General features: G+C 41.6%; 3 protein-coding genes across 6 annotated transcripts in view; 1 reads left to right on the top strand and 2 right to left on the bottom strand.

The window, feature by feature from the left end:
• Nucleotides 1-1,968, bottom strand: part of numa1 (nuclear mitotic apparatus protein 1) — a 66,667-nt gene extending 64,699 nt beyond the window's left edge. The window contains exon 1 of one of the 3 annotated variants that reach the window (XM_057838626.1): nt 1,786-1,968. The gene's annotated coding sequence lies outside the window, so the exon portion shown is untranslated. Of the gene's footprint in view, nt 1-14; nt 1,323-1,785 lie in introns of those variants that run through there. The other 2 variants (XM_057838625.1, XM_057838624.1) reach the window with 2 other exon arrangements.
• Nucleotides 749-7,109, top strand: lrrc51 (leucine rich repeat containing 51). Of its 2 annotated transcripts, none has more exons than XM_057838630.1 (5): nt 749-948; nt 5,670-5,735; nt 6,137-6,342; nt 6,412-6,560; nt 6,784-7,109. In XM_057838630.1, exons 2-5 carry the CDS (start codon nt 5,681-5,683, stop codon nt 6,914-6,916), a joined length of 543 nt encoding a protein of 180 aa, XP_057694613.1. In that variant the 5' UTR covers nt 749-948; nt 5,670-5,680; the 3' UTR covers nt 6,917-7,109. The 2 variants fall into 2 exon arrangements, with proteins under 2 accessions (XP_057694613.1, XP_057694615.1); XM_057838632.1 differs by lacking the exon at nt 749-948 and adding an exon at nt 3,593-3,812.
• Nucleotides 7,046-24,759, bottom strand: lamtor1 (late endosomal/lysosomal adaptor, MAPK and MTOR activator 1). Its single transcript, XM_057838633.1, has 5 exons — nt 24,493-24,759; nt 15,767-15,909; nt 15,619-15,696; nt 8,512-8,635; nt 7,046-8,367 (listed from the first exon to the last, which is right to left on the bottom strand). Exons 1-5 carry the CDS (start codon nt 24,532-24,534, stop codon nt 8,275-8,277), a joined length of 480 nt encoding a protein of 159 aa, XP_057694616.1. The 5' UTR covers nt 24,535-24,759; the 3' UTR covers nt 7,046-8,274.

Here is a 24,759-nt window from a genome sequence, read left to right as displayed (position 1 = left end):
TAAAGGCGACTTACCCCAAGAGTTGAACAATTTTTCCAGTTCATCAAATAAATCTTTTTCTCTCCCTGTAAAAATGGGACTGCTCAGTTCGGCAGTCACACCAGTGCGATATTTCAACAGTCCGACGTCTACTAGTCGTACACAATTCAAAACTAGCTAATAAAGTTAAACCAACCAATCATATTTCGCCGACGGACGCGTCTCAAATTTAAAGTGTACGATTGGGTGAAAGGCCGGAAGTTTCTGCATTGCGCTTAAACGGCACCATTTTTTGTATGTTTCTTTTTATTCAAATTTACAGCATCAATAGAAAATGATAAACAATCTAAAATAATATTATGTACTGACGTGTAAATATATTGTTTTTTAACCAGAAGTTTCATCAGTTTAAAAAAAATAACATGTAATAAAAACATATAGGGATAGATGCGTAATGCTTTCTGTAACCCACTCGGGACGACCGTTATTGCGTACCCGCCATTTTGTGTCAGTGCCATTCTTGGTTTTGGGATGCAGTAAATTAACTGCATTACATAAAATAATTATCCGACTTTTCAACATTCAGCCTTAATCATGGCCAGGTTAATATGTTATGTTATGAAGAAAATAAAACAGATATTCCGTCAAGATTTCGCCAAGAAGAGTAGTAGAAATAGAAAGATATAAATAGATAGAAATAGAAAGAGAAATAGAGAAAATCCCAAACCTTAGGTTAGCTGAACCGCCACTAAAGTTCACTGCTTTAAGATGGCCGCTGAATGTGTTATTTTTGGTAACCAAGGTGTGGCGAAATTATGATAAACATAAACATTTTTTTAATAAGTGCCATAAATAAATAGGCCTACTTTTGATTGGTATTCGTAGTCTGAAACAGTGTCAGACTTTAGAAAGAATCATCTATTGGGACCGCTTACACGTTACCATGGTGACAGACTTCTGTCGACGAAGGTAAGTGTCGGGCTCAAACGATACAGTACTGTATTTTATTAAACAGCGTGGGGAAATGGAGTGGGTATTACATCATATAGTAGGCTATGATAACTGCAGTGTTGAAAAAAACTGTTTTGAGTAAACAACACACTCGTAAATTCTTTTTTTTTATTTTTTTTTTTTTTAACATACCTCGTTTATTAAGACAAAGTAGCGAGCAGGAAGGGTTTATGGGTGAACAGAAGAAAAGGAGAGAGAGACAGAAGAAACACAAACAACAACAAGAAATGCATTGAACGCCTACACTATGAATAAGTCGGTGCTATCGTCAGCTAGATGTATTTCCGGTTGACACTAGCCACGTTTACATGGAGCCAAATATTCCAATAGAGAATGGGACGTACTACGTCATTGTTTGGACGCGCCTCCATGCTGGCAATGTGATTTACTTCCGGGCCGGCAGAGTCAATGCGGATTGTAACGTGTGGTAGTGCTAAGCTAACTCTTTCGGTGTTTTAGAAAGAAAATATGGGTGCTTATTGTTGCGTTACCGGGTGCAACAGCGTCTCCTACGACTAAAAAAGGGGTTAGGAAAAATGGACTCACTTTTCACCGTTTTCCTGCATGGAGGACCAAATATCAGATCACGAAGGTACGACGGATGGCTGGATTGCAGCGGTTCGTCGGAAAAGCATTTATGATCATATTTCTGCTGGAATGAGAGTGTGTTCCTGTCATCTCTACTCTTGTAAGTTGAACGCTTTATCCACTTTTGGTTTCAATACGTTTTTGTTTTTTTACACCGTTGTGTAAATCTGCCTCGGTAGCAATGCTCGCCTACTACGACTCACCTACCTGTTGTGTTCCTAGGTAAACCTGCTGACAACACATCCCGATTGGTCACCATCTCTCTTCTTGGATCATTTGACAAAGAAAATTTGTTCAATGGAGTGGTTCCATTTGTCCTGTGTCGGACTCAAACAAGCCCCTGCAGCAGACGCCATCTGGGTCTGCCCTTCTCGTCGATGAACTGCGGGCTTTTAACTTGTGAAAATGCAAGAACTTTAATGCACATATTTATTCTGCCTGACTATTTAACTATGGCCAGTGACGTATTATTATTATTTTTTTTTTTTTTAAACCACTTTGACAAAGACACGTTTCATTGTAATGTTGAATTTATATATTCTATTATTATTTTTAAATTATAATATTCTTATTTGCACTTATGGAGACTTTAGACTGTCAATTCAAATAGTGTTGGAAAAGTTGCAATACCTAAAATAGAAATGCAAGAACTGTAAAGTACATATTTATACACCTTTATTTACCTAAGGCCACTGGATGTTTTTTAATTGCTTTGAAAAATACAGGTTTTGTTGTGATCTTGTATTTATATAGTATATAGCTTTTTATAATGTATTATGTATGATAATATTTGCTGCCCCCTGCCAGAGTGTGGGCCATTTTGTACTAAAAGGATTTTAAACTGTCAGTTCAAATACTGTGTTGGAGACTAGTACTTGCAATACTTAAAATGGAAATGCAAGAACTTTAAAGCACATATTTATCCTGTCTAGCAATTTACCCAAGGCTAGTAAATAGTGTTTTAAACTGCTTTGACAAAGACACGTTTATTGTGATCTTGTATTTGTGTATTACTTATATAATATTTGCTGCCACCGTCAGAGGGTGGGCCTTGTTTGCACTAATTTAAAGATTTTAAACTGTCAATTCAAATATCGTATTGGAGAAATTGCATTACTTGAAATAAATCTATTGCAACTTATCAGTCCCAGTTCTTGTCTACAACACTGTCCAAAAATTGTCAATGCATATTCCAAATAGAATAACAAAATTAAGTCACCTGACTTTGTAATTATTACACCTGTTTATTATGAAGACCTGAAGTAAACAACAAGCAGTTACAGTTTGTCAAGAAGTTGTTCAAGTCATGTTTTGGTATTCATATTTTATTGACTTTTCACAACAACACTTGGGATCGTGTTTGTAAGAGCAGAGCAAACTGAAGTTTCAGCGTGCACTCTTCGCCTTTCCAACCTCTCATAACGCTCCGATGTGGTGCGCTTGACCTCAGAATAACCCAAGAAGAGATATGGTGACCAATCGGGATGTGTTGTCAGCATTTCATATGCAGGTTTTCCTAGTAACACAACAGGTAGGTGAGGAGGAGGAGAAGGTTAGCATTGCTACCGAGGCAGATTTACACAACAGTAAAAAAAACACACAAAAAACCGTATTGAAACCAAAACGGATAAATCGTTCAACTTACAAGAGTAGAGATGAGGGGAATACACTCTCATTCCAGCAGAAATATGATCAAGAGAAATGCTTTTCCAACGAACCGCTGCGCCCCAGCCATCCGTCGTGCCTTCGTGATCTGATATTTGGTCCTCCAAACGGTGAAAAGTGAGTCCAGTTTTCCTCGCCCTTTTTTTAGTCGTAGGAGAAGCTGTTGCACCCGGTAACACAACAATACACACCCATAATTTCTTTCTAAAACACCGAAAGAGTTAGCTTAGCACGACCACACGTTACAATCCGCATTGAGTCTGCCGGCCCGGAAGTGAATCATATTGCCAGCATGGAGGCGCGTCCAAACAATGACGTAGTACGTCCCATTCCCCATTACAATCGAATATTTGTTCAAACCGAATAAATGTGTTCCATATAAACACCTCATTCGGAATGAACAGGCCCAAACCGAATGGAATTTCATTCCGATTCACAGGGGTGGAATATTCCTTTTCCCAAACCGATTAGAAGTAAAATTATATCATGTAAACAGGGAAGCGGAATGGTGTCTGGTTGCGTTCTTTCTGCGCATGCTCCGTACTGACGTGGTGACGTCACATGGTGACGTAAGTAACGTCACTTGCAACATGGCTTCCAAGCACACGCACAGCGCACCCACACAACTTTTTAAATGAACGGCGTGTCATTCTGAAGTTTTGTTTCCACTCGAAAAGTTAAAACAGCAGCTGATCTGACGATCGATCTCCATGTTTTGCAACGTGACGCTTTATTTTGATTAATCTGCGCATGTCAGACGGCAGTTGTCAAACGTCCTTTCGGAATAAAGGCAGTCACATGTAAACGCTGGATCGGAATAGATGAAGTGACATGTAAACATCTGATGTGAAATTTCCATTCGGAATGATTTGAATCGGTATGAATAAAAGTCAGCATGTAAACGTGGCTACTGTTTGGGGCTTGGGGGGCCTGTTAACCAGGGAAAGGGGGAAGGGGTCTGTAAGATAAGTGATTGGGAGGGGTGGAGTATACACAAATCAGCCCTGTGATCTAGAACTCAGTAATTGTGTGAATCCCTTGTGAGTGTGAGCCCGTTGGCCCCCACCCGAACACGGCCAATCACATCCAGCCATACACAAGTCCCTTCAAACATGCGTTGCCACACATAGGAGCGGAGACGCCGCGCGGGCGCCCCCCAAGGCCAGCCCTCACCCAGCCAGCCCGGGGAGGGCGGGGGGGCAGCCCAGCAAAGGGGCCATTGTTACCCCTCAGGGATCCAGGGTTGTCCCCCAGGCCACCAGCGCCCTCGTCAACCGGCCTTCAGGGATGGGAAGTGGGGACGCACCACCAACCCCCACGCCCAGCCCACCCCAGCCCTTGTCCGCCCACCCGGCCCACGAGCCTGAGCCCCCCAACTGGAACGGCACACCACGGGACCCAAAAAGGCCCAAAGACAGAGAAAAAGTGTGGGACCCACCTACCGGCTACCACCATTTACTGTGACTGCCACGTCCCTGACTGACAGCCATTACCCAGCACAATGATGGGATTGTGTGGGGAGGGTAATGCAATGTATGCATTAAAGTAGGAGAGCTCCGCTTGAGGGCAGTGGGACCGCTGCATGGAATTTCTACCCAGCCGCCCGTCCCACTGCCCTTTGCTGGAGCTCCCCTGTGGAGTATGATGTGTGTGGTGCATTAAAAAAAGGTGCGGGAATGGCAGGTCTGCTGTGAGGAGGTAACCGTGATTTCACCCCCTCCCCCAACAGGTCCCATCCATCCCACAATCTTGGTGTGTGATGCATTAAAATCAAGGGGGAGCCGGGCCGGGACTGTATGGCCTGTCTCCACTCACCTTCAGGTGTGGCCCCGTCCGCCAGAACCACGGGCCGCAGGGCGGGGGAAGTGCCAGGATCCCGATCAACCCCCGCCCCAGACCACCCCCGTGGTCCCCACATCCGGGCCCCCCGCCGCCCGAGCATCCATCCCGAACAGGGGCTACGCCAAGCACTGGAGACCAGGGGATATCCACCCCACCAGCAGAGGACAATAAGCCCCACTAAAGGTCCCTTGGGCCCCAAGTGGCGCCGACGACGACCCTGGCGACAGGAGGGCAGTGGCAACCGCCGCGGTCCGGAGAGGCGGACAGGGCCAGAGACAGACCAAGAGAACGGAGGCGCGACCCCCCCCCAACCAACCCCCAGGCCAGGAGGGATGCGCGGTATGACACCTGGGAGCACCTCCCCGGTACCCGTTACCAGGAGACATGGCTCCGGCTTTACGCTCGTAAATTCTGTTCCTTTTGGGGAAAACCATGGAGGAAATTTGTAACTTCTCACTAATGATTGAAGATTCTCTATTCAGTCCAAATAACTTCACTATGTGATGTGATTGTTTGTTTTCAGGTGAGCAAGAGATGATGTATGGGGTGCCAGTTCACTGTGTGATGTGATTGTCTGTTCTCAGGTGAGCAAGAGATGATGTATGGGGCGCCAGTTGATTTATCTTTTAAAGACATCAGCAACTTGGCAGGTAAAACATTTAATTTCCTATACAGTGTATTTATCTTACAAATTCAACAGAGGTTTTCTTTTTTTCAGTCTATTTGTGCCATTGCTCTTTGTGTTTCAGTATTAGTCTCTAGCTGTATATTGCACTCTGCCATCACCAATTGCTGCTAGTCATTTAGTCACTTTATTTTTAATCTGTGTCTGAACACTGCAACCGGTGTTTTGATATTAGTCTTATTGTACTTTTGATTTATGTGGTGTACATTATTGCAAAGCTCTAAATCCTGCTGTACTCTGTACAATGACAGTAAAGGCTTTCTATTCTATTCTGTTAATCATATCACATATTTTGGATGATCGGGGGGGGGGGGGGGGGGGGGGAGTAAAACGCTGCCATCATGTAATTTTTAATTTAAATTTTAGATGCACTGTCAGAGGAACCTAGCAGTGGTCTGCGGCCTATGAGGAGAAATTCACTAGGAAAGTTCCAAAGTGGTTCTTTACGTCTCAATAACAACCATATCACAAACCTATATGACCTTCACAAGACGATCAGCCACTTCCTGGCTAAACCGTCCCTGCTCGCCTGGTTGGACCTTTCTTTTAACCGTATCACAAACATCGACAAAGTAAGCTCTTTTTGTACATTGATACATGTTTAGGACTGCTTCTTGCATAATGTGCAATGTATTTTTTAGGTTTTGTGTGAGCTGCCCCAACTACGGGTGTTGTATCTTCATGGTAACCGTATTTTTACACTGTCAGAGGTAGACAAGCTGCAAAGTCTCTCACATCTGCACACCATCACCCTACATGGAAATATGATTGAAACAAACAAGGCCTACAGGTACAGAAAAACATTTCTTCTTTGTGGATTAATAGAGGACAATGTATTTTTAAATTTTATTTCTAGCGCTCAGTGACTAATTTATTTTATGCTTAGAGACATACCAATGTGCATTAAGATAAATACCACCATTGCATTTTTTTTTTTTTGCCAGCGTGATTTTTCTTGTTAATGTGAAGCCTGCAGTATCTCAATGTACTAAGTTGATTTGTTCCCCCCACAGAAATCATGTGATATCAGCTCTCCCCCGAATAAAGACAATGGACTTCAGTGTTGTGACCCCTCAGGAGCGGGACTTGGCACAAATCTGGCACAAAAGCAGCCCAGGCAAAAGAATTAAAGAAACACTGAAGTGACCTGAAGTCACAACTATTTACCATTTTTTAAAACATTTATTAAAAGGTGTATGCATTTCATTAACAAATACCTTTTTGTAATAAGTTTGACAATTCAAAGATTGATTTTTGGATGAATACACGGAAAACTCCATGAGACACAGCTGTTGAAAGTTTTTAATTAATAAACAAAAATAGGTTCAACTTTTTGGGGTACTTGCCTAATTACAAATATATCTCAGGTACTATTACATATCAGAAAAACAGAACAAAAACTGGAAGAAAAAATGCCAAAAACCCATTGCAAAAAGCTCAGCACGTGTGGCTAATATATAAGCCCTACACGAGATCCCTTTAGAGCATCTCACCGCTCTTTGCGTCTTCCTGTGAAACAGGGTATGTTTGAAGACATGAAATAAATAATCTCAAAAAGCTCTTGAATCCTTTGATCTTTTGTGGTACAATGGATTTTTAATGCGCTTCCCACACTGCTACAATGGTTAGTTTTTGATTAATACAGACAAAATCACTCATTACAATCGGCAGCGAAAACTTTGAAAGCTGACAAAGCCCTCAAGTGTTGTTGGTTTTCATAAAAACGGTTGACCTCATCCTAAATCGCAGCAAACTGTGAACTTTCTACAGAAACACCTTGTCTTGTCTCCAGAATTTACCAGAAAATTCCGAACAAAGGCAAAGAAAAAAAATACACCTCTGCCCTTACACCCTGCATAGACACACCCTCCCAGGACCTCAGGCCTCCAGTGATATACAAGCATTATGGGAATAGAATCTATATCGGCAGTGACAAATATTGCATTCTCACTAGTGGAAAGAAATCTGGCCAGTCATTTCCCCTCACAAATGAATGTACGGAGAAATACATTCAAGAGGAAATGGTTATCACTAACACTTGTTACTTATTGTATGTAATATTCCTCTTTATGTAGATTAAAAAAAAAAATAAAAAAAATAATGGTTGTTTAAAAAAAAAGGAAAAAAAGTTACCTTTTGTATGTTATATTCCTCTTTATGTCGGTATCAAAAAATATTTTCCTGGTTGTTTAAAAAAAAAAAATTGCTCGCAGGACCCATTAATGGCCTTTACATTTTTTTGTGGCTAAAGTTGTAAAGCATGGATAGCCTAGTAAATGTGCATTGACTGATCTATTGGTTTTATATGGCAGACTAACTTCTCACTGAGCTACCATTTTGTACACTGTGAAAATATGTTCATTGTGTTGCTTCGTTGCATTTAGAGCCATCGCCAAGAAGCGCAAAACAACTTAATAGTTAGGCTAGAGAAGGGTGAGGATGCATGAGTGACAGGGACAGACACACAGGATGGGTAGAGCGACACAAAGGCTCGAGTTGTAGGATTAAGGAATGGCAAACTGGACCACTAGTTCTTCTTTAGCATCCACTTTGATTTGAGAGATTGCACTGTAGGCATACGCCGCTATCTTGGATACCTGAAAAGAAAAAGTAAGTAAAGGGGAATCATTAGATTTTTTTTTTTTTTTTTTTCCAGAAAGACAGGTAAGAGAAGCAAAACATCTCGCAGACAAGTTTTTGGTTCCACATTCAAGCAAGATAAATCTAAGTGTTGTGACTACCTGCTGAACATCCGAGTATGGCACCAGGTCACTGGCGAGCACTTGGTGGGGTTGGCTGGTGAGGGAGGGGAGAGCCAAGGCTTTCTTCTGGGGCATACTGCTGCTCAATACAGCAAGTTTTGTACTGAGGGGGGGGGGAAATGAATATACATTAGCTAACCTACTGGTGTGTGTAGACAAAGAGGATCTGACAGAAAAAAGCAGAGTGAGGTTTTGTGAATAAAATTACTACAACACCCTTTTGGATTGATGTTTTGCTTTGCTTTTGTATTTTATTATTTTTTTATGGCAGTTTTCACAAAACCCACAATATCATGTCATACCGCTATCTACGATCTGGCATGGATATGCTGAAATGAAATTTTGTCTGTAATGCCTAGCCGTAATTACTACAGTGGATTAAATTAATCAACATAGATAAAGCCTTTTTTGTCCCATAGGGAAATTCATTTTCACACTCTGTCATCAACATTTATAAAAGTCACATCACTTCATAATAGACGACATATAAGAAAGACTCAAACAACTGGCCCCTACAGGGTTATCGTAGGAGGTTATTGAGTGCTGAGAGGGCAGATGGGACAAAGCTTTTTAAAGTGAGCCAGTCTCCATCTCATTGTCGGGTACCCGTGTCCAGAGGGCAGCAGTGTGAAGTTGAGTTGAGAGGATGGCCTGGGTTGTTGATTGACAGTGCAAGTTGTGTGACTGCTCTGTGAAGTTGGGTCTGGGGCTCTTAATGATTAATTATCTTGAGTGCAGTATGTGTTATTTTGATCACATTTGTTGTGATTAGGGATGTCCCGATCGTATATTTTTGCACCAGAGTCTGAGTCACCTGCTCTTGAGAATCTCCTGATATCGAGTCCCGATCCAATACTGATTTTTTATTTTTTTTTAATACATTTGAACAAAAGTTCCAAACATGCTACTGTCCCACAGTGCCGCCTTCATAATGTGAATTATTTTTAAACAAGAATAACATAGAAAAATGTTTTTCTTAAATTAAACGCTTCATTGAGTGAGTCCACTCAAATCCAATCACGCTGCTGAGAACAGCCTCTCACTTAGTTCAACGATGATTGACACGTGTGCCTTTGATTGTAGAGCTACCAAGCTTCTCTGGCAAGATCAAAGCTACAAACCTGTCTATCATCATTAACTTTAAGTACCAAACGTAAGCACAGTTTGGCCGCACTGCTTAGCAGGAGGGGTGGTGAGAGGCTGTGGGGCTGTGCAAGTACGAAGCAGAAAAACAAATATATACTTTTAATTAAAAACCCAACCCTTTTCACCCGATTCAGATCCTCTGAAAAATGGCGCGATCTGCTCGATTTTCGATCACGTGATCGGATCGGGCCAATCTAGTTTTGATTAGGCATGTGCCGGTTTGAGATTCTCACGGTACGATAGCCCTAAGCAAAAATATCAATGTTTCACTGTATGACGGTACTGCAGTTACAGCTCTAAAATGTTTTGAGATTTCTGGGTTACAAAAAAAAAAAAAAATTCCATTGAACAGGATTCTTATTTTCAAAACAGCATATTAGCAAATTGGTATAAAAGTATAATGTTAAGTTAAATTAAAAAAAAATAATAATAAAAAATATTCTAAATACAATTAAATTGGCATACTAATTAGACGCCGGGAGGAGTTCGGCGAGGCCATGGAAAACGACTTCCGGACGGCTTCGAGGAAATTCTGGTCCACCATCCAGCGTCTGAGGAGAGGAAAGCAGTACACCGTTAACACTGTGTATAGTGAAGATGGTGTACTGCTGACCTCGACTCGGGACGTCGTGAGTCGGTGGGGAGAATACTTTGAAGCCCTCCTCAATTCCACCGATACGCCTTCCTTTGAGGAAGCAGAGTCTGGGGACTCTGAGGTGGGCTCTTCAATCTCTGGGGTTGAAGTCACTGAGGCGGTTGGTAAGCTCCTCGGTGGCAAGGCCCCGGGGTAGATGAGATCCGCCCAGAGTTCCTAAAGACTCTGGATGTTGTAGGGCTGTCATGGCTGACACGCCTCTACAACATCGCGTGGACATCGGGGACAGTGCCTCTGGATTGGCAGACCGGGGTGGTGGTCCCCCTTTTTAAAAAGGGGGACCGGAGGGTGTGTTCCAATTATAGAGGGATCACACTCCTCAGCCTCCCCGGTAAAGTCTATTCAGGGGTGCTGGAGAGGAGGGTCCGTCGGGAAGTCGAATCTCGGATTCAGGAGGAGCAGTGTGGTTTTCGTCCCGGCCGTGTAACAGTGGACCAGCTCTACACCCTCGGCAGGGTCCTCGAGGGTGCATGGGAGTTCGCCCAACCAGTCTACATGTGTTTTGTGGATTTGGAGAAGGCGTTCGACCGTGTGCCTAGGGGAGTCCTGTGGAGGGTGCTCCGGGAGTACGGGGTACCGAGCCCATTGGTAAGGGCTGTTCGGTCCCTGTACGACCGGTGTCAGAGTCTGGTCCGCATTGCCGGCAGTAAGTCGAATTCGTTCCCAGTGAGGATTGGACTCCGCCAAGGCTGCCCTTTGTCACAGATTCTGTTCATAATTTTTATGGACAGAATTTCTAGGCGCAGCCGAAGCGTTGAGGGTGTCCGGTTTGGTGGCCTCAGCATTGCATCTCTGCTTTTTGCAGACGATGTGGTGCTGTTGGCTTCATCAAGCCGTGACCTCCAACTCTCACTGGGGCGGTTTGCAGCCGAGTGTGAAGCGGTTGGGATGAAGATCAGCACCTCCAAATCCGAGACCATGGTCTTCAGCCGGAAAAGGGTGGCATGCCCTCTCCGGGTCGGGGATGAGATCCTGCCCCAAGTGGAGGAGTTCAAGTATCTTGGGGTCTTGTTCACGAGTGAGGGTAAGAGGGAGCGGGAGATTGATAGGCGGATCGGAGCAGCGTCTGCAGTGATGCGGACTCTGCACCGGTCCGTTGTGGTGAAGAAGGAGCTAAGCCAAAAGGCGAAGCTCTTGATTTACCGGTCGATCTACGTTCCTACCCTCACCTATGGTCACGAGCTGTGGGTCGTGACCGAAAGAACAAGATCACGGATACAAGCGGCCGAAATGAGTTTCCTCCGCATGGTGTCCGGGCTCTCCCTTAGAGATCGGGTGAGAAGCTCGGTCATCCGGGAGGGGCTTGGTGTCGAGCCGCTACTCCTCCGCGTTGAGAGGAGCCAGCTGAGGTGGCTCGGGCATCTGGTTCGGATGCCTCCTGGACGCTTCCCTGGAGAGGTGTTCCGGGCACGTGCCACCGGCGGGAGGCCCCGGGGTCGACCCAGGACACGCTGGAGAGACTATGTCGCTCGGCTGGCCTGGGAACGCCTTGGAATCCCGCCGGAGTAGCTGGCTGAAGTGGCTGGGGAGAGGGAAGTCTGGGCTTCCCTGCTGAAGCTGCTGCCCCCGCGACCCGACCCCGGAATAAGCGGAAGATAATGGATGGATGGATGGATGGATGGATGGATGGATGGATGGATGGATGGATGGATGGATGGATGGATGGATGGATTAGACGCCACACAGGAAGTGCATACCGTAACGGTTAAAGATTTTACTGTTTACTACGGGCAGTAGTTAGCACCCTCAGTGCACCCTGAATTGATTGCGAGCCAATCGCAGGGCACAATGAGGCAATCAATCATTCACGCACATACAAATACTTATGGTCAATTTGGAGTGTTCAATCAGTCTACCATGTATTTTTTTGAAGGTGGGAGGTTACCGGAGAGCCCGAAAAAAAAAAACCACACAGGTACAGGGATATTACACCCCGGGATTGATCTCAGAACTGTAAGGCGGACTTGCGGACCACCCCGCCATCATGCCAGCCAGAAGCCCAGAACTAAAATTTTGAAAGGTTAACTGCAAGTTGTATACAATTTGGAATTGTAAATGGTCGTGTTTTTTTTTTTCTTCACCAAGTTTGTGTACCGGGAACAGTTTATGGTAAATGGAGAGTACTTATATAGCGCTTTATCTACATTGTTACAATGCCCAAAGCGCTTTACATTAGCAGACTTTGAGCCTTTCACACACACATTCACACACCAATGGTGCTGCTGCCATGCAAGGCACTGCCAACCCATTGGGGGCAAGTTAGGGTTCAGTGCCTTGCCCAAGGGCACGGAGTTGTAATCGGTATCGGACTAAACCCATACAACACCTAACAATTTTGTCTTTGAAAAATGAAAATTCCTAACTGAATTCTTATCATGAGACCTGAATGTGAAAAATTACAAAGGCTTACAATGTTTTGTTAGAGTGAATTAAAATTTGAGCAAGCAGAATTTAATTTTCAAGTTTGCTGAAAAACACTTTCAAATATAATAAATTATACATATAATTGTTCATATTCAGTTTTTAATGCAGAAATTCGAATTAAGCAATAGAATTTGAGATTACTGTATTACCGTATATAAGACAGTGTTTTTTGCATTGAAATAAGACTGAAAAAGTGGGGATCGTCTTATTAATCGCAGTCAAGACATTATACCTATTCACAACGCTAGATGGCGCCAGATATCATTGAAGCGATGTTCTGTCATGACTAAGCCTGTCGCAATATGCAATAATTCCATTGATCGCACGGTAAATAAAAATGAAGGCGATAATTTTTCCGCTGCGGTTTATCGCCTCGCGTGCACCTGCGTGCGCGCGTGCGGCTGACGTGCTGTTAAAAGTTCGGCTTCCTTGTTACCAACTACGCAAAATGCATTTTAGTTCTGTTTTTAGTTTAGTGCAGTTTAAGTTTAGTGCAGGTGGAGAGAAAAAAAAGGTGACGCTTACCATTGAAATGACAATGTGAATGATAGCAAATATAAGCATGGTGTGTGCATCCATGAACTGGGTCGCAGAATGCCGATCTCGGCCGGCGGTCCCCCTCGGTTCGCCAGTCTTTATAAGTTAAGGTGACTGTTCTTATTGTGGTAACATCGCCTAAGAAATCGCCAGCTTCGTCAAGTTTCAAATCATTTATTCCATCAACTCGCCAAGTGTCCACTGCTGTTGACGCCAGGATCGAAACAGAAAGTAAAATAGCGCTCTCCTTCTCACCGTCAGCCCCGCGGTGCGTTCAGGTATAGCAAAAAAAGTCCGCCACATTAGAAGCCGATTCGTTACATTATTACAGGTACTGTACTGTATTATTGTTATTATTGCTATTATTATTGTTATTCTGATTTTTATTCATATTTTATTTGTTTTGCTCTTTGTAATTGCTATTTGCAATAGTAACAGCAGTAGTTATTAAGGATGTAGTGTTGGTTTTTGGGCTGTGGAACGAATTATTGGAATTATAATGTATTCTTATGGGAAAATCCTGCTCGACATACGACCATTTCGACTTACAAACAAGCTCCTGGAACGAATTAACTTCGTATGTAGAGGTACCACTGTATTACACATGGAACGCCATAGCAGAAGCCATGAGGGGAAACGTTTTCATTTGCCTAGATCAGGGGTGTCCAATTTTTTTGCAAAGGTGGCCAGATTTGGCGTGGTAAAAATGTGGGGGGCCGACCTTGGCTAACGTCCTTTACATAGAACAATATATTTAAGCAAATTTTAGCAAGCCATTCTGTGTGTCACATTTGCTTTATTATTTTTCTTAATCATTTCAACAGCCTCCCAACTAGCCTTTGTGGCGTTCTCTTTCGACTCTCGGGCTCTTGAAAAATACTGCTGCTGTGAAATTAAACTAGCTTCAAGTTGCTTCCATTTCTCGCTACGTATCTTCCCTGTAATCTTGTCGTAGGCCCTAAATGTCAGCGTGTCTTGTTTGGTAATATCGCCTCACATTCAACTCTTTAAAAACAGCGACTGTCTCTTTGCAAATGAGGCAGACACAGTTGTTGCATATTTTAGTGAAAAAATAGTCCAATTTCCACCTATCCGTCGCAGTCAAGTTCCTTTTTTTTTGTTAATTGTCACCATTTAGAACATTGGGAATAAAGAGTCACACTAAATGAGGAGGTAAATGAGGAGCAGTATTTAGTGTGTAAGCTACTTCATATGCTGGTAGCAGTACTGCTGACCAATTTATTAAGTCTGTGTGTGGGCCAGACATTATTGATTTTATGACAGAGGCTGGGGGCCGGATGAAATTTGACCACGGGCCGCATTTGGCCCCCGGGCCGGACTTTGGACATAGTCTGGCCTAGATGGGTAAATTATTAAGTGGAATTTTATTTTTCTTAAAAAACATTTTATTTCTTCTCTGTTCTGTGCAGTATTAATATTGTTGTCTTTTACTTAAAAGAGGCATGGTCTATTGTTTTTAGTTTTCCTAAAAAGTATTTTTGAATTTAAGAGTAAACATTTATTGCGTTTAAATGGGTGTACATGATCTATTAATATATACTGTATTCTCACAGTGCTATTGTAATTTTTTTTTTATAAATTGGGGGGGCTGCAATAATATCGCATATCGCAATTATTTATGAAATAAATTATCGCACACTAAAATTTGTTATCGCGACAGGCCTAGTCATGACGGATCTCAGCTACTCTCAAGTTTAACCAGTTTGCATTATTTTATTGAAATGTTTTTCTTTATTCAGATTTGTTTCAAAACTACAGTTACAGTTAGACTTCACATTGATGGTTAATGCAGTTATTGCAGTTTTGTTGTTTTATCACAATAGATTGGTATTTTATTTACATTTCAAAAACCGGAAGCCATTAATTTACAAATGTGATTGCACTTTAGTTTACACATTTAAATGTTCAGATATTAACATTTAAATGAGGCAAAATAACATGCTTTTTCTCTCAAATATATTGTTATAATCATATGTTTCAGATGTACTGTAATTATTTTCTGTATAAAAATTATTTTGGTGTTCAAAAAGTCTTTTTTTAAACTTGAGTCTTGAAAAAGAGGGGGTCGTCTTATAATCAGGGCCTTCTTATATTCGGGCCAATACGGTACATTATTTCGATAACGTTTTGGATTTCAACAATTCAAGTTTAGCAATTCAGATTTGGTTTCTGATAGCACAAATACCAGCCAATAAGGGACTTTCTCACTGTCAAATGAAGAGCGGCCTGAAATGGGTGCAATAAGCAAGAAAGAAGCAACTCATTTCCAAGCAGGACAATCATTAAACAAAGGTATAGTATACCTGTATTGCCGAGCTTTGTCCATATATTCATGCTGCTCCATCATGACAGAGTCAGCTGCTGACACATCGATGATGTTCCTGCAGAACAGACAAGAATGTTTAAGTGGTTATCCTATAGAATCAACCGTTAGTGGGACGTGAATCTTACTGTGCGGTTTTGGTGAGGATGGATGTAAGGAGAGCCTGTTCATCTGTTCGGGCTGAGGGGACCGTAGGAGTGATCCAGTCTGTACCATTTGGGGGTTTGCTTACAGGGTTCGGGTGGGTTATTAGCGGCTTGCGTTCATTATCCTTGAAAAAGAAAAACAACCACATTACGCGCATGGTCACGCGATCAAACCAGGAAAAAAGCTGTCTGCGTGCAGACTGCAGAACAATAACTACCGGCTGATGACATGATGATTTGAACATAGAACATTGCTTTTCATAACATTTATATAGAAAATTAATTAAATTTGAAAACAACGAAAGTCAAAATATTGTTGAAACTGTCATTTTTGGTATGGTTTTAGAAGTCTGTGTCAAACAAAAGACATTGCAACCTTTTAATATTTCTAAGAATCTTGCCCTGATCTTCTGTCATAAATGAAACAATGGCAGAGCGCGTTGTCTTGTTTTCAAAATGAGTAAGTTTATACATAAACTCAATACTAGAAAACATACAGTGAATAACAACTTTTAAAAAACTTTGAGAAACTAACATCATTTCCTGATATTTTGAACTGTTTCCTGCATCCTTCACACCCAATAATATCGGGAGCGCTGAGCACTCAGCCGTCTAAAGGTGGCCACTTCCGGGTTCTAAAATGTGCTGAATTCGGCTGATTTACACCTGACATGTTGAATATGCCGCTGCCTAAAATCACAATCAAATGTGAAAACAAAACACAGAAGTAAATCAACTTAAGAATGGTTTCCGAAGAACAAAATACACATTCTGGAGTGGCCAAGTCAAAGTCCAGACTTGGACCCCATTGATATGCTGTGGCATTACATAAAGACAGCGATTCATGCTAGACATCCCAGGAGTCTGACTGAACTACAGCAGTTTTGTAGAGAATGGCCAAGATTAGTCCAGATCGATGTGCCAGACTGATCTGCAGCTACAGGAAGCGTGTGGTTGAAGTTATTGCTGCCGGGGGGGAGGGGGGGGATACAAAATATTAAATGTGATGGTTCACTCATTTTTCACGCTTCCGTCATTGTTTGCATACTATCCTTATTAAAATATGGAAACGTGTAAATGTTTAGGTGGTTTTAGTTAAAGCACACACTTTTTTCATATGTGTGATTTTGACAAAGATCAGATCACATTTGATGGTGATTTTATGCAGAAATGTGAGAAATTCCAAAAAGTTCAGATACTTTTTCATACCACTGTATAGACCCCAATCACATGACGTCACAACCACGCGTCCGCGCCATATTGTCCGTCAACTCGTCGTGTTGACGCATTACCGCTACGTAAATTCTTCCTCTTATGGCGTGTTTTTCTGCTCGTTAACATTAATAATCAAAATGGTGAAGGCGTGTGTGGCGGTTGGTTGCAATAACAGAGAAGATAGACGGAGAGACTTGAAGTTCTACCGTATTCCGAGAGACCCGGAGAGGAGAGCGAGATGGACTGCTGCAATTCGACGAGAAAACTGGGCTCCAAACAGATTATGTAGTAGTGATTTTATATCTGGTAAGATGCATTTAATATATATTTAGAGGGTTTGGGGCTGACAACCACAATTAAGATCATTGCGAGGCTAATCGCCGACAACATACAGTTTCAAATTCAAGATGTTTATTTCTTCCACCATCATTACATTTTGAATAATATTTAGCTGGTACCAAGTGAGAGAAGCTGGCCTCGTCTACCGATCATCAGTTAAACAGGTGTGTCCAAACATTTTGCAAAGGGGGCCAGATTTGGTGTGGTAAAAATGTGGGGGGCTACCTTGGCTGATTTACATAGAACAATATATTTAAACTAGGGCTGTCAAAATTATCGCGTTAACGGGCGTTAATTTATTTTTTTAATTAATCACGTTAAAATATTTGACGCAATAAACGCACTAGGCCCGCTCAGACAGATTTAAATGTCAGTACAGTGAAAGGCCAACTTGTTAATTGTGTTTTATGGAGTTTTTCCGCCCTCTGCTGGCGCTTGGGTGTGACTTGCATATATTATCTGGCGTAATGTCGCCCTCTGCTGGCGATTCAGTGCAGCTGATTATTTGGGTTTCGGCGCGCTTTTCTGACGTGATTATATGTCGGCGCGAACTCACACTAATAGACAGTGCTATTCAGACCAGCTAACGTCCGCATCCAGTATTCAGTGGCAGTTCTCATAGCCCCATCACACTGTTTGTGTCTAATACATGCATGGCTTGTGAGTCATATTCCTCCTTTGTTTATATTCATGAGCATTAGTTATTGATGATGTGTATTTGAATTTGTTCACATATATGGTGAAATGCAGTTACATTGTTAGATGCTTGTGAGCTAATTGGCTAGTGCTACTGCTCAAATGGACACGTGTGTGTACATTTTATGTTATTTTGTGATTTATGCAAGTGATTGACACATTGCCTTGTTATTTTCAGTTTTACAAAAATACAAGAAACGTGCTCCTATCAAAAAGAGATGACTTCAGTAAAGCCCATGCAACTTTGCCACCACCGTCTGATTTCTTTTTGGAACTTATGTTCGCTGTCTGTCAATTTGTGTACTCACACACATCGAGGACAGAATAGGGCTACTAGTTTATTTTTTGATTGAAAATTTTACAAATTTTATTAAAACGAAAACATTAAGAGGCGTTTTAATATAACATTTCTATAACTTGTACTAATATTCATCTTTTAAGAACTACAAGTCTTTCTATCCATGGATCACTTTAACAGAATGTTAATAATGTTAATGCCATCTTGTTGATTTATTGTTATAATAAACAAATACAGTCCTTATGTACCGTATGTTGAATGTATATATCCATCTTGTCTTATCTTTCCATTCCAACAATAATTTACAGAAAAATATGGCATATTTTATAGATGGTTTGAATTGCGATTAATTGCGATTAATTACGATTAATTAATTTTTAAGCTGTAATTAACTCGATTAAAAATTTTAATCGTTTGACAGCCCTAATTTAAACAAATTTTAGCAAGCCCTTCTGTGTGTCACATTTGCTTTATTTTTTTTTTTAATTCATAATTTCAACTGTCTCGTCTTTGTGGCGTTCCCTTTCGACACTCGGGCTCTTGCGAAATACTGCTACTGTGAAATTAAACTAGCTTCAAGTTGCTATAATTTCTCGCTGCGTATCTTCCCTGTAATGTTGTCGTACATGTCAGCAAGTCTTGTTCGGTAATATCATTAACGCGTCACATCGAACTCTTTGAAAATAGCGACTGTCTCTTTGCAAATGAGGCAGACACAGTTGTTGCGTGTTTTATTGAAGAAATAGTCCAATATCCGCCTATCCTTGAAGCGTCGGCCATCGCAGTCAACTTTTTTTTTTTATTGATTGTCGCCATTTTAGAAAATTGGAAGTAAAGGGTTACACGGGGTAATGTTGCTTAGAGTGCTGCTCTTTAAAGTTTTTCAAACTTTTGTGAGAATAGGCTGATTTTGTGTGGACAAGATCGTTGTAGATATCAGGGTAGCAGATGTCAGGCAGAGACGGCGAAGACAGCGGGTCGAAAAATATCGATTTAGGCATCAAATATGGATCTGGCGAATGGATAGACTGAAGCTTTTCCACATAATGCCTTTTATGCAACGCATCCAATGAGTTTACAGCATCTGAAAGCACCGGGGCTTCCATGAATTGCACTATAAAATGCACGATAAATTGAAACCATTGAGAATACGGATTAACAAAGACGGACAATATGGCGGCCGGATACAGCGACACGTCATTCTGTGACGTTGGTGAGTAGGGTCTATACCCTGTGCGACTTGCTCCCTTGATTAAAACTGTACTGTCCCAGACTATGGGGGCAGCAAAAAGTGTGTCTACGGGATACGAGGAACTTTATGAAAGAGCAAGAAAAAAACAACAAACCCTGACGCGACCTTGCGATTTAAACATTTCGGCAGGTACGGGGTGCGGAAATCTGACGAACAATTTTTTTCATGACGAGAAATGGGGCTCAGGACCCTAGAACATAACGAGACGAATGCCAGTTTTCTTCTGATGAGACGACTACGAGACCAAAATGCGAGATCATTTCTGTCATATGTTCACAATGTGTGACCTTTTCATATGGTACGTGGAGCACGTCCGCTTGCATCGTGGCAGTGTTTGGGTCATGTCACTCATGTGAGATGTGGTGCACATCTCCCTCCTCACTGGAGTTTAGAATGTGTCTCAAGCTAAGCTGCGCTCCATCTTGCTTGTTTGGATTTGTTTTCTTATCTTGGCAAGAGAAAATATGCAGTGTTGCTTTAGTCTTTAAAGGTCTGTGCTGAGTGATCACCATTAGCTTCAGAATGGCGAGCGTCCTCTTATAACACTAGCCGGTCTAAAGCAGAGCCACTTGGCTTTTCTGGTCAGTAAGTTTAGAGTTGTTACGCTCAGACCTTTTTTTTTTTTTTTTTTTTTTTTTTTTTTAAACAGAGTTCGTGGCTTCTAGGTAGGTTTAATTGACGATAATGTACTGCTTTCCCTATTGAGTATGTATTATCATCACAATTGTCCCTGTAGGCGAGGGGTCTGCAACCCGTGGCTCTACAGCCACATGCAGCTCTTTGAACCCTCTGATGCGGCTCAATATTATTTTGAATAAATTATTGTTTCAAATTTACTCTGGCACTTAGCGTTACCACTAGCTTCAGAATGTCGAGCATCCTCTTAAAACACCGAACAGTCTAAAGCAGAGCCAATTGGCTTTTCTGGTCAGGAAGTCTAAAGGGTGATGAATGGTCAGACAACTTCTTTTTTTTTTTCTTCTAAAGTTCTTGACTTCTAGGTAGGTTTAATTGAAAATAATGTACTGCTTTTCCTGCCGAGTGTGTATTATCATTACAAAGTTTGGCGTTGTCCTTGTGGACGCTACAATATGTACTCATCTGCCTATGTTCATTTTAAATTGTTGGAAACCTTTTCTTATTTTTGGACTAAAACTTTGAATTTTGCCGAGAAAAACATTTTGGAATAAAGAATAAGATAACTGTCGACTAAAACTAGACAAAATTTGTATGAGATTTGGTCACCTAAAACTAGACGAAAACTAAAACATTTTGAAATGACTAAAATATGACTAAGACTAATAAGTATTTTCGTCCAAAAAACTATGAAAAAAATTAAAAGGGCTGCCAAAAAAGCACTGCCGTCAAGTGAGTGAATGTTTTATTCGAGTACAAATATCCCTGGAACCAGGAAAACCTAGCAAAAGCTTGCCTCCAGACTGATATACCCCTCTCTCTGTTCCAGGGAGTGAATATTAATACTATTTTTGTATCATAGTGAAATAGCAAAGCTTGATGTCATTGAAAAACAAATGTGGACCTCATCTTCGTGTTGTCTCAAAGTCACCACGCGCATTGACAATGCCCACGAGCTTCCCATCGACACACCCACTCCACCAAGTGCGAGATGAAATTTCTAAAAATTGAATATTTAAATTGGATCCAGTCAAGCTGCATATTAATGAGAATTCAACTTTTGCAATAGCCCAAGACAAAAGGACCAAATACAGTGCCCTCCATAATTATTGGATATATAATAATTTTGTGTTTTTTAGCTTCTAATATTTTTTTTTCTAAATAATATGGGACCTTAATGGAAAAACAGAAAAATCCCACCTTCAATACAAGTGCATTTATTCAGTGGGGGAAAAAATCCCACATAAAGAAATAATTATTTGACATCAAATAATGTGTGTCACAATTATTAGCACCCCTGGTGTTAATACTTTGTACATCCCCCTTTTGCCAACAAAACAGCACCTAATCTTCTCCTATTATGTTTCACAAGATGGGAAAAGACAGAAAGTGGGATCTTCAGCCATTCCTCTTTGGAGAATCTCTCTAAATCATCCAGAGACCTGGGTCCTCTCCTCTATACTCTCCTCTTCAGCTCACCCCACAGGTTTTCAATGGGGTTGAGGTCTGGGGACTGAGATGGCCATGGGAGGAGCTTGATTTTGTGTCTGGTGAACCAGTTCTGTGTAGATTTGGCCATATGTTTAGGGTCATTGTCTTGCTGAAAGACCCAGTGACGACCCATCTTCAGCTTTCGGGCAAAGGGCAACAGATGTGGTTTTAAAATGTCCTGGTATTTCAAAGCATTCATGATGCCATGCACCCTAACAAGGTTCCCAGGGCCTTTGGAAGCGAAACAGCACCACAGCATCACTGACCCACCCCCATGCTTCACAGTGGGTATGAGGTGCTGTCTACACACCAACAAACTGTTTGGGAGGCATGCACGGAGAAAACCTTTCCTCACTCACAATCATAAACGCAAATGTCTGGAGTTCGTCAAGCGGTATTGGGGCTTCAACTGGGACAGTGTGCTTTGGTCAGATGAGACCAAGATTGAGCTTTTTGGCAACAAACACTCCAAGTGGGTCTGGCGTGCCACAAAAGATGCACACACTGAAAAGCACCTCATACCCACTGTGAAGTATGGGGGTGGGTCAGTGATGCTGTTGGGCTGTTTCGCTTCCAAAGGCCCTGGGAACCTTGTGAGAGTGCATGGCATCATGAATGCTTTGAAATACCAGGACATTTTAAATCAAAATCTCTTGCCCTCTGCCCGAAAGCTGAAGATGGGTCGTCACTGGGTCTTTCAGCAAAACAATGACCCTAAACGTATGGCCAAATCTACACAGAAATGGTTCACCAGACACAAAATCAAACTCCTCCCATGGCCATCTCAGTCCCCAGACTTCAACCCCATTGAAAACCTGTGGGGTGAGCTGAAGGGGAGAGTACAGAGGAGAGGACCCAGGTCTCTGGATGATTTAGAGAGATTCTGCAAAGAGGAATGGCTGAAGATCCCTCTTTCTGTCTTTTCCCATCTTGTGAAACATTATAAGAGAAGATTAGGTGCTGTTTTGTTGGCAAAAGGGGGTTGTACAAAGTATTAACACCAGGGGCGCTAATAACTGTGACACACATTATTTGTTGTCAAATACAGTGGTACCTCTACATACGAATTTAATTCGTTCCAGGACCTTGTTTGTAAGTCGAAATGGTCGTATGTCAAGCAGGATTTTCCCATAGGAATACATTATAATTCCATTAATTCGTTCCAAAGCCTAAAAACATACACTAAATTCTTAATAAATACTGCTGGCACTGTTACAAATGGCAATTAAACATAGAAAAACAAATAAGTTATAAATAAATAATTCAGAATAATAGAAGAAGAAGAAGAAGAATTAATAATTATTCCTGAAAATAATGTAACGAATCGGATTCTAATATGGCGGACACTTTTTACTGTCCCTGAACGCACCGCGAAGGTGACGTCTCCAGTGAGATAGGTCGGTGCGGTAGAGATAATACTTTCGTTTTCCTGAGAGCAGTCAACTGCTTAAGACAATGAGCGTTTTGTGTTGGATAAGTTCTTAACTAAATTATAAAAACGTGACAAAGCTGGCGATTTCCTTGGCAATGTTACCACAATAATAATTGTCACCTTAACTTATAAATAGTGGCGAACGGTGGTCATAAGAGGACCATGGAGCTGTATTGTTGAGCCGGTTCAGGGACGCGCACCCCAAGCTCATATTTTTCTATAACTTGCATCTTCATTTCAAAGGTAAGCATCACTTTTTTCCTTGTTTCTCCAACTGTATCAACTTTTTTTGAAAACTGTGTTGATTTCTCACATAAGAAAATCCACCGTGGGTTCGTTTGCAGTGCTGTCATGTCGTCGTATTTCGAGCAACTCGTCGGATGTAGAAACAAATGGCGGCTCAAATTTTACGTCGGATGTCGAAAAGATCGTGTGTCGAAGTGATCGTATGTAGAGGTACCACTGTAATTATTTCTTTATGTGGGATTTTTTCCCCACTGAATAAATGCACTTGAATTGAAGGTTGGATTTTTCTCTTTTTTCCATTAAGGTCCCATATTATTTAGGGAAAAAAATTATTAGAAGCTAAAAAACACATAATTATTATAAATCCAATAATTATGGAGGGCACTGTATATGTGCATAACTTGAAAAATAACATTCTGTGCACCTTCGATGCAAATTGCTGTGAAAAAATGGTAAAACGGCATCCAAGGTTATAAAAGATAATGTAACAAAATAAGACTTGAGCCACTTTAAGGAAATTTTAAAAGATAAACATAAAACCTGCTAAAAAAGAAAATAATAATGAAAAAGTCAAACCAGTTTGAGTACGTTTACACCAATGTTTACAAGCTAAAATAGCAAACATTTCTTCAAGAATGTATGGTGCGGATGACACTTTTCTAAAAGAATAGACGATTCCTGAAATAGCTGAAGATCTTTAGTCACACGGGAACAACACAAATCAGGAACTTAAAAGTATCTCGTGACATAAAAGCTTTGTCGATAGAGGTTCCTTCTTGCTTCGCTCATAACAACGTGGTCAAAGGCAGTACCTTAACTTTGTTTTTAAAAATGATCAGAGCCAAGCAACTCGTGACAGACATCTTCATGAAACAGTTGTCATTTCCGTCGTGTGCAATCAGCAGACTGCCCCAAACTAGGCCGTTACTAAACATTGTAAATGAGTTTCAAATGCTCATATAAGTGAAACACCGTCCTTTAGTAAACACACACCTGCTGACATTCCTAATTAAATGTCTTCTAAGTCATTCGGGTTAGTTTTGCACCCACGGTGGAAGAAACAATCTCTTGAGCTAGACTTAGCAAGCTAAGATGCTAACTACCTGGTCTGCTGTCTCGTTGTCGCTGCTGTAACAACAGCCCATGGCAGCGTCCGCTACACTCCGGCTTCCCGGTTAACCCGCAAAAAGCAGCCGTGTTTGTCGGCTCCAGCAAACATACAATTTGGCTTGGGGTTTATTTGGACTTCATTAAAAGGGGATCAGAGACTAAAGTTCGCTTCTGACAACAGCTCGCCGCTCAGAGCCTCGGAGTGGGAACAGCAGCAGCTATCACATGACAGCGGCACTCACTGCGCGTGCAATAACACA

This window comes from Corythoichthys intestinalis, chromosome 6, assembly GCF_030265065.1.
Source record: "Corythoichthys intestinalis isolate RoL2023-P3 chromosome 6, ASM3026506v1, whole genome shotgun sequence".
Classification (NCBI taxonomy): Eukaryota; Metazoa; Chordata; class Actinopteri; order Syngnathiformes; family Syngnathidae; genus Corythoichthys; species Corythoichthys intestinalis.
Note: the sequence above shows the minus strand (reverse complement) of the source record. Positions and strands in the feature narration are given on the sequence as shown.

Coding starts and splice junctions, on each gene's coding strand:
- lrrc51 (XM_057838630.1), top strand. CDS start 5,681: ATGATGTATGGGGCGCCAGTTGATTTATCTTTTAAAGACATCAGCAAC. Junction 6,343..6,411: donor GTATCACAAACATCGACAAA/GTAAGCTCTTTT, acceptor TGTATTTTTTAG/GTTTTGTGTGAGCTGCCCCA. Junction 6,561..6,783: donor GAAACAAACAAGGCCTACAG/GTACAGAAAAAC, acceptor TTCCCCCCACAG/AAATCATGTGATATCAGCTC.
- lamtor1 (XM_057838633.1), bottom strand. CDS start 24,534: ATGGGCTGTTGTTACAGCAGCGACAACGAGACAGCAGACCAG. Junction 15,910..24,492: donor ACAACGAGACAGCAGACCAG/GTAGTTAGCATC, acceptor TTCTTTTTCAAG/GATAATGAACGCAAGCCGCT. Junction 15,697..15,766: donor ATCCTCACCAAAACCGCACA/GTAAGATTCACG, acceptor TCTGTTCTGCAG/GAACATCATCGATGTGTCAG.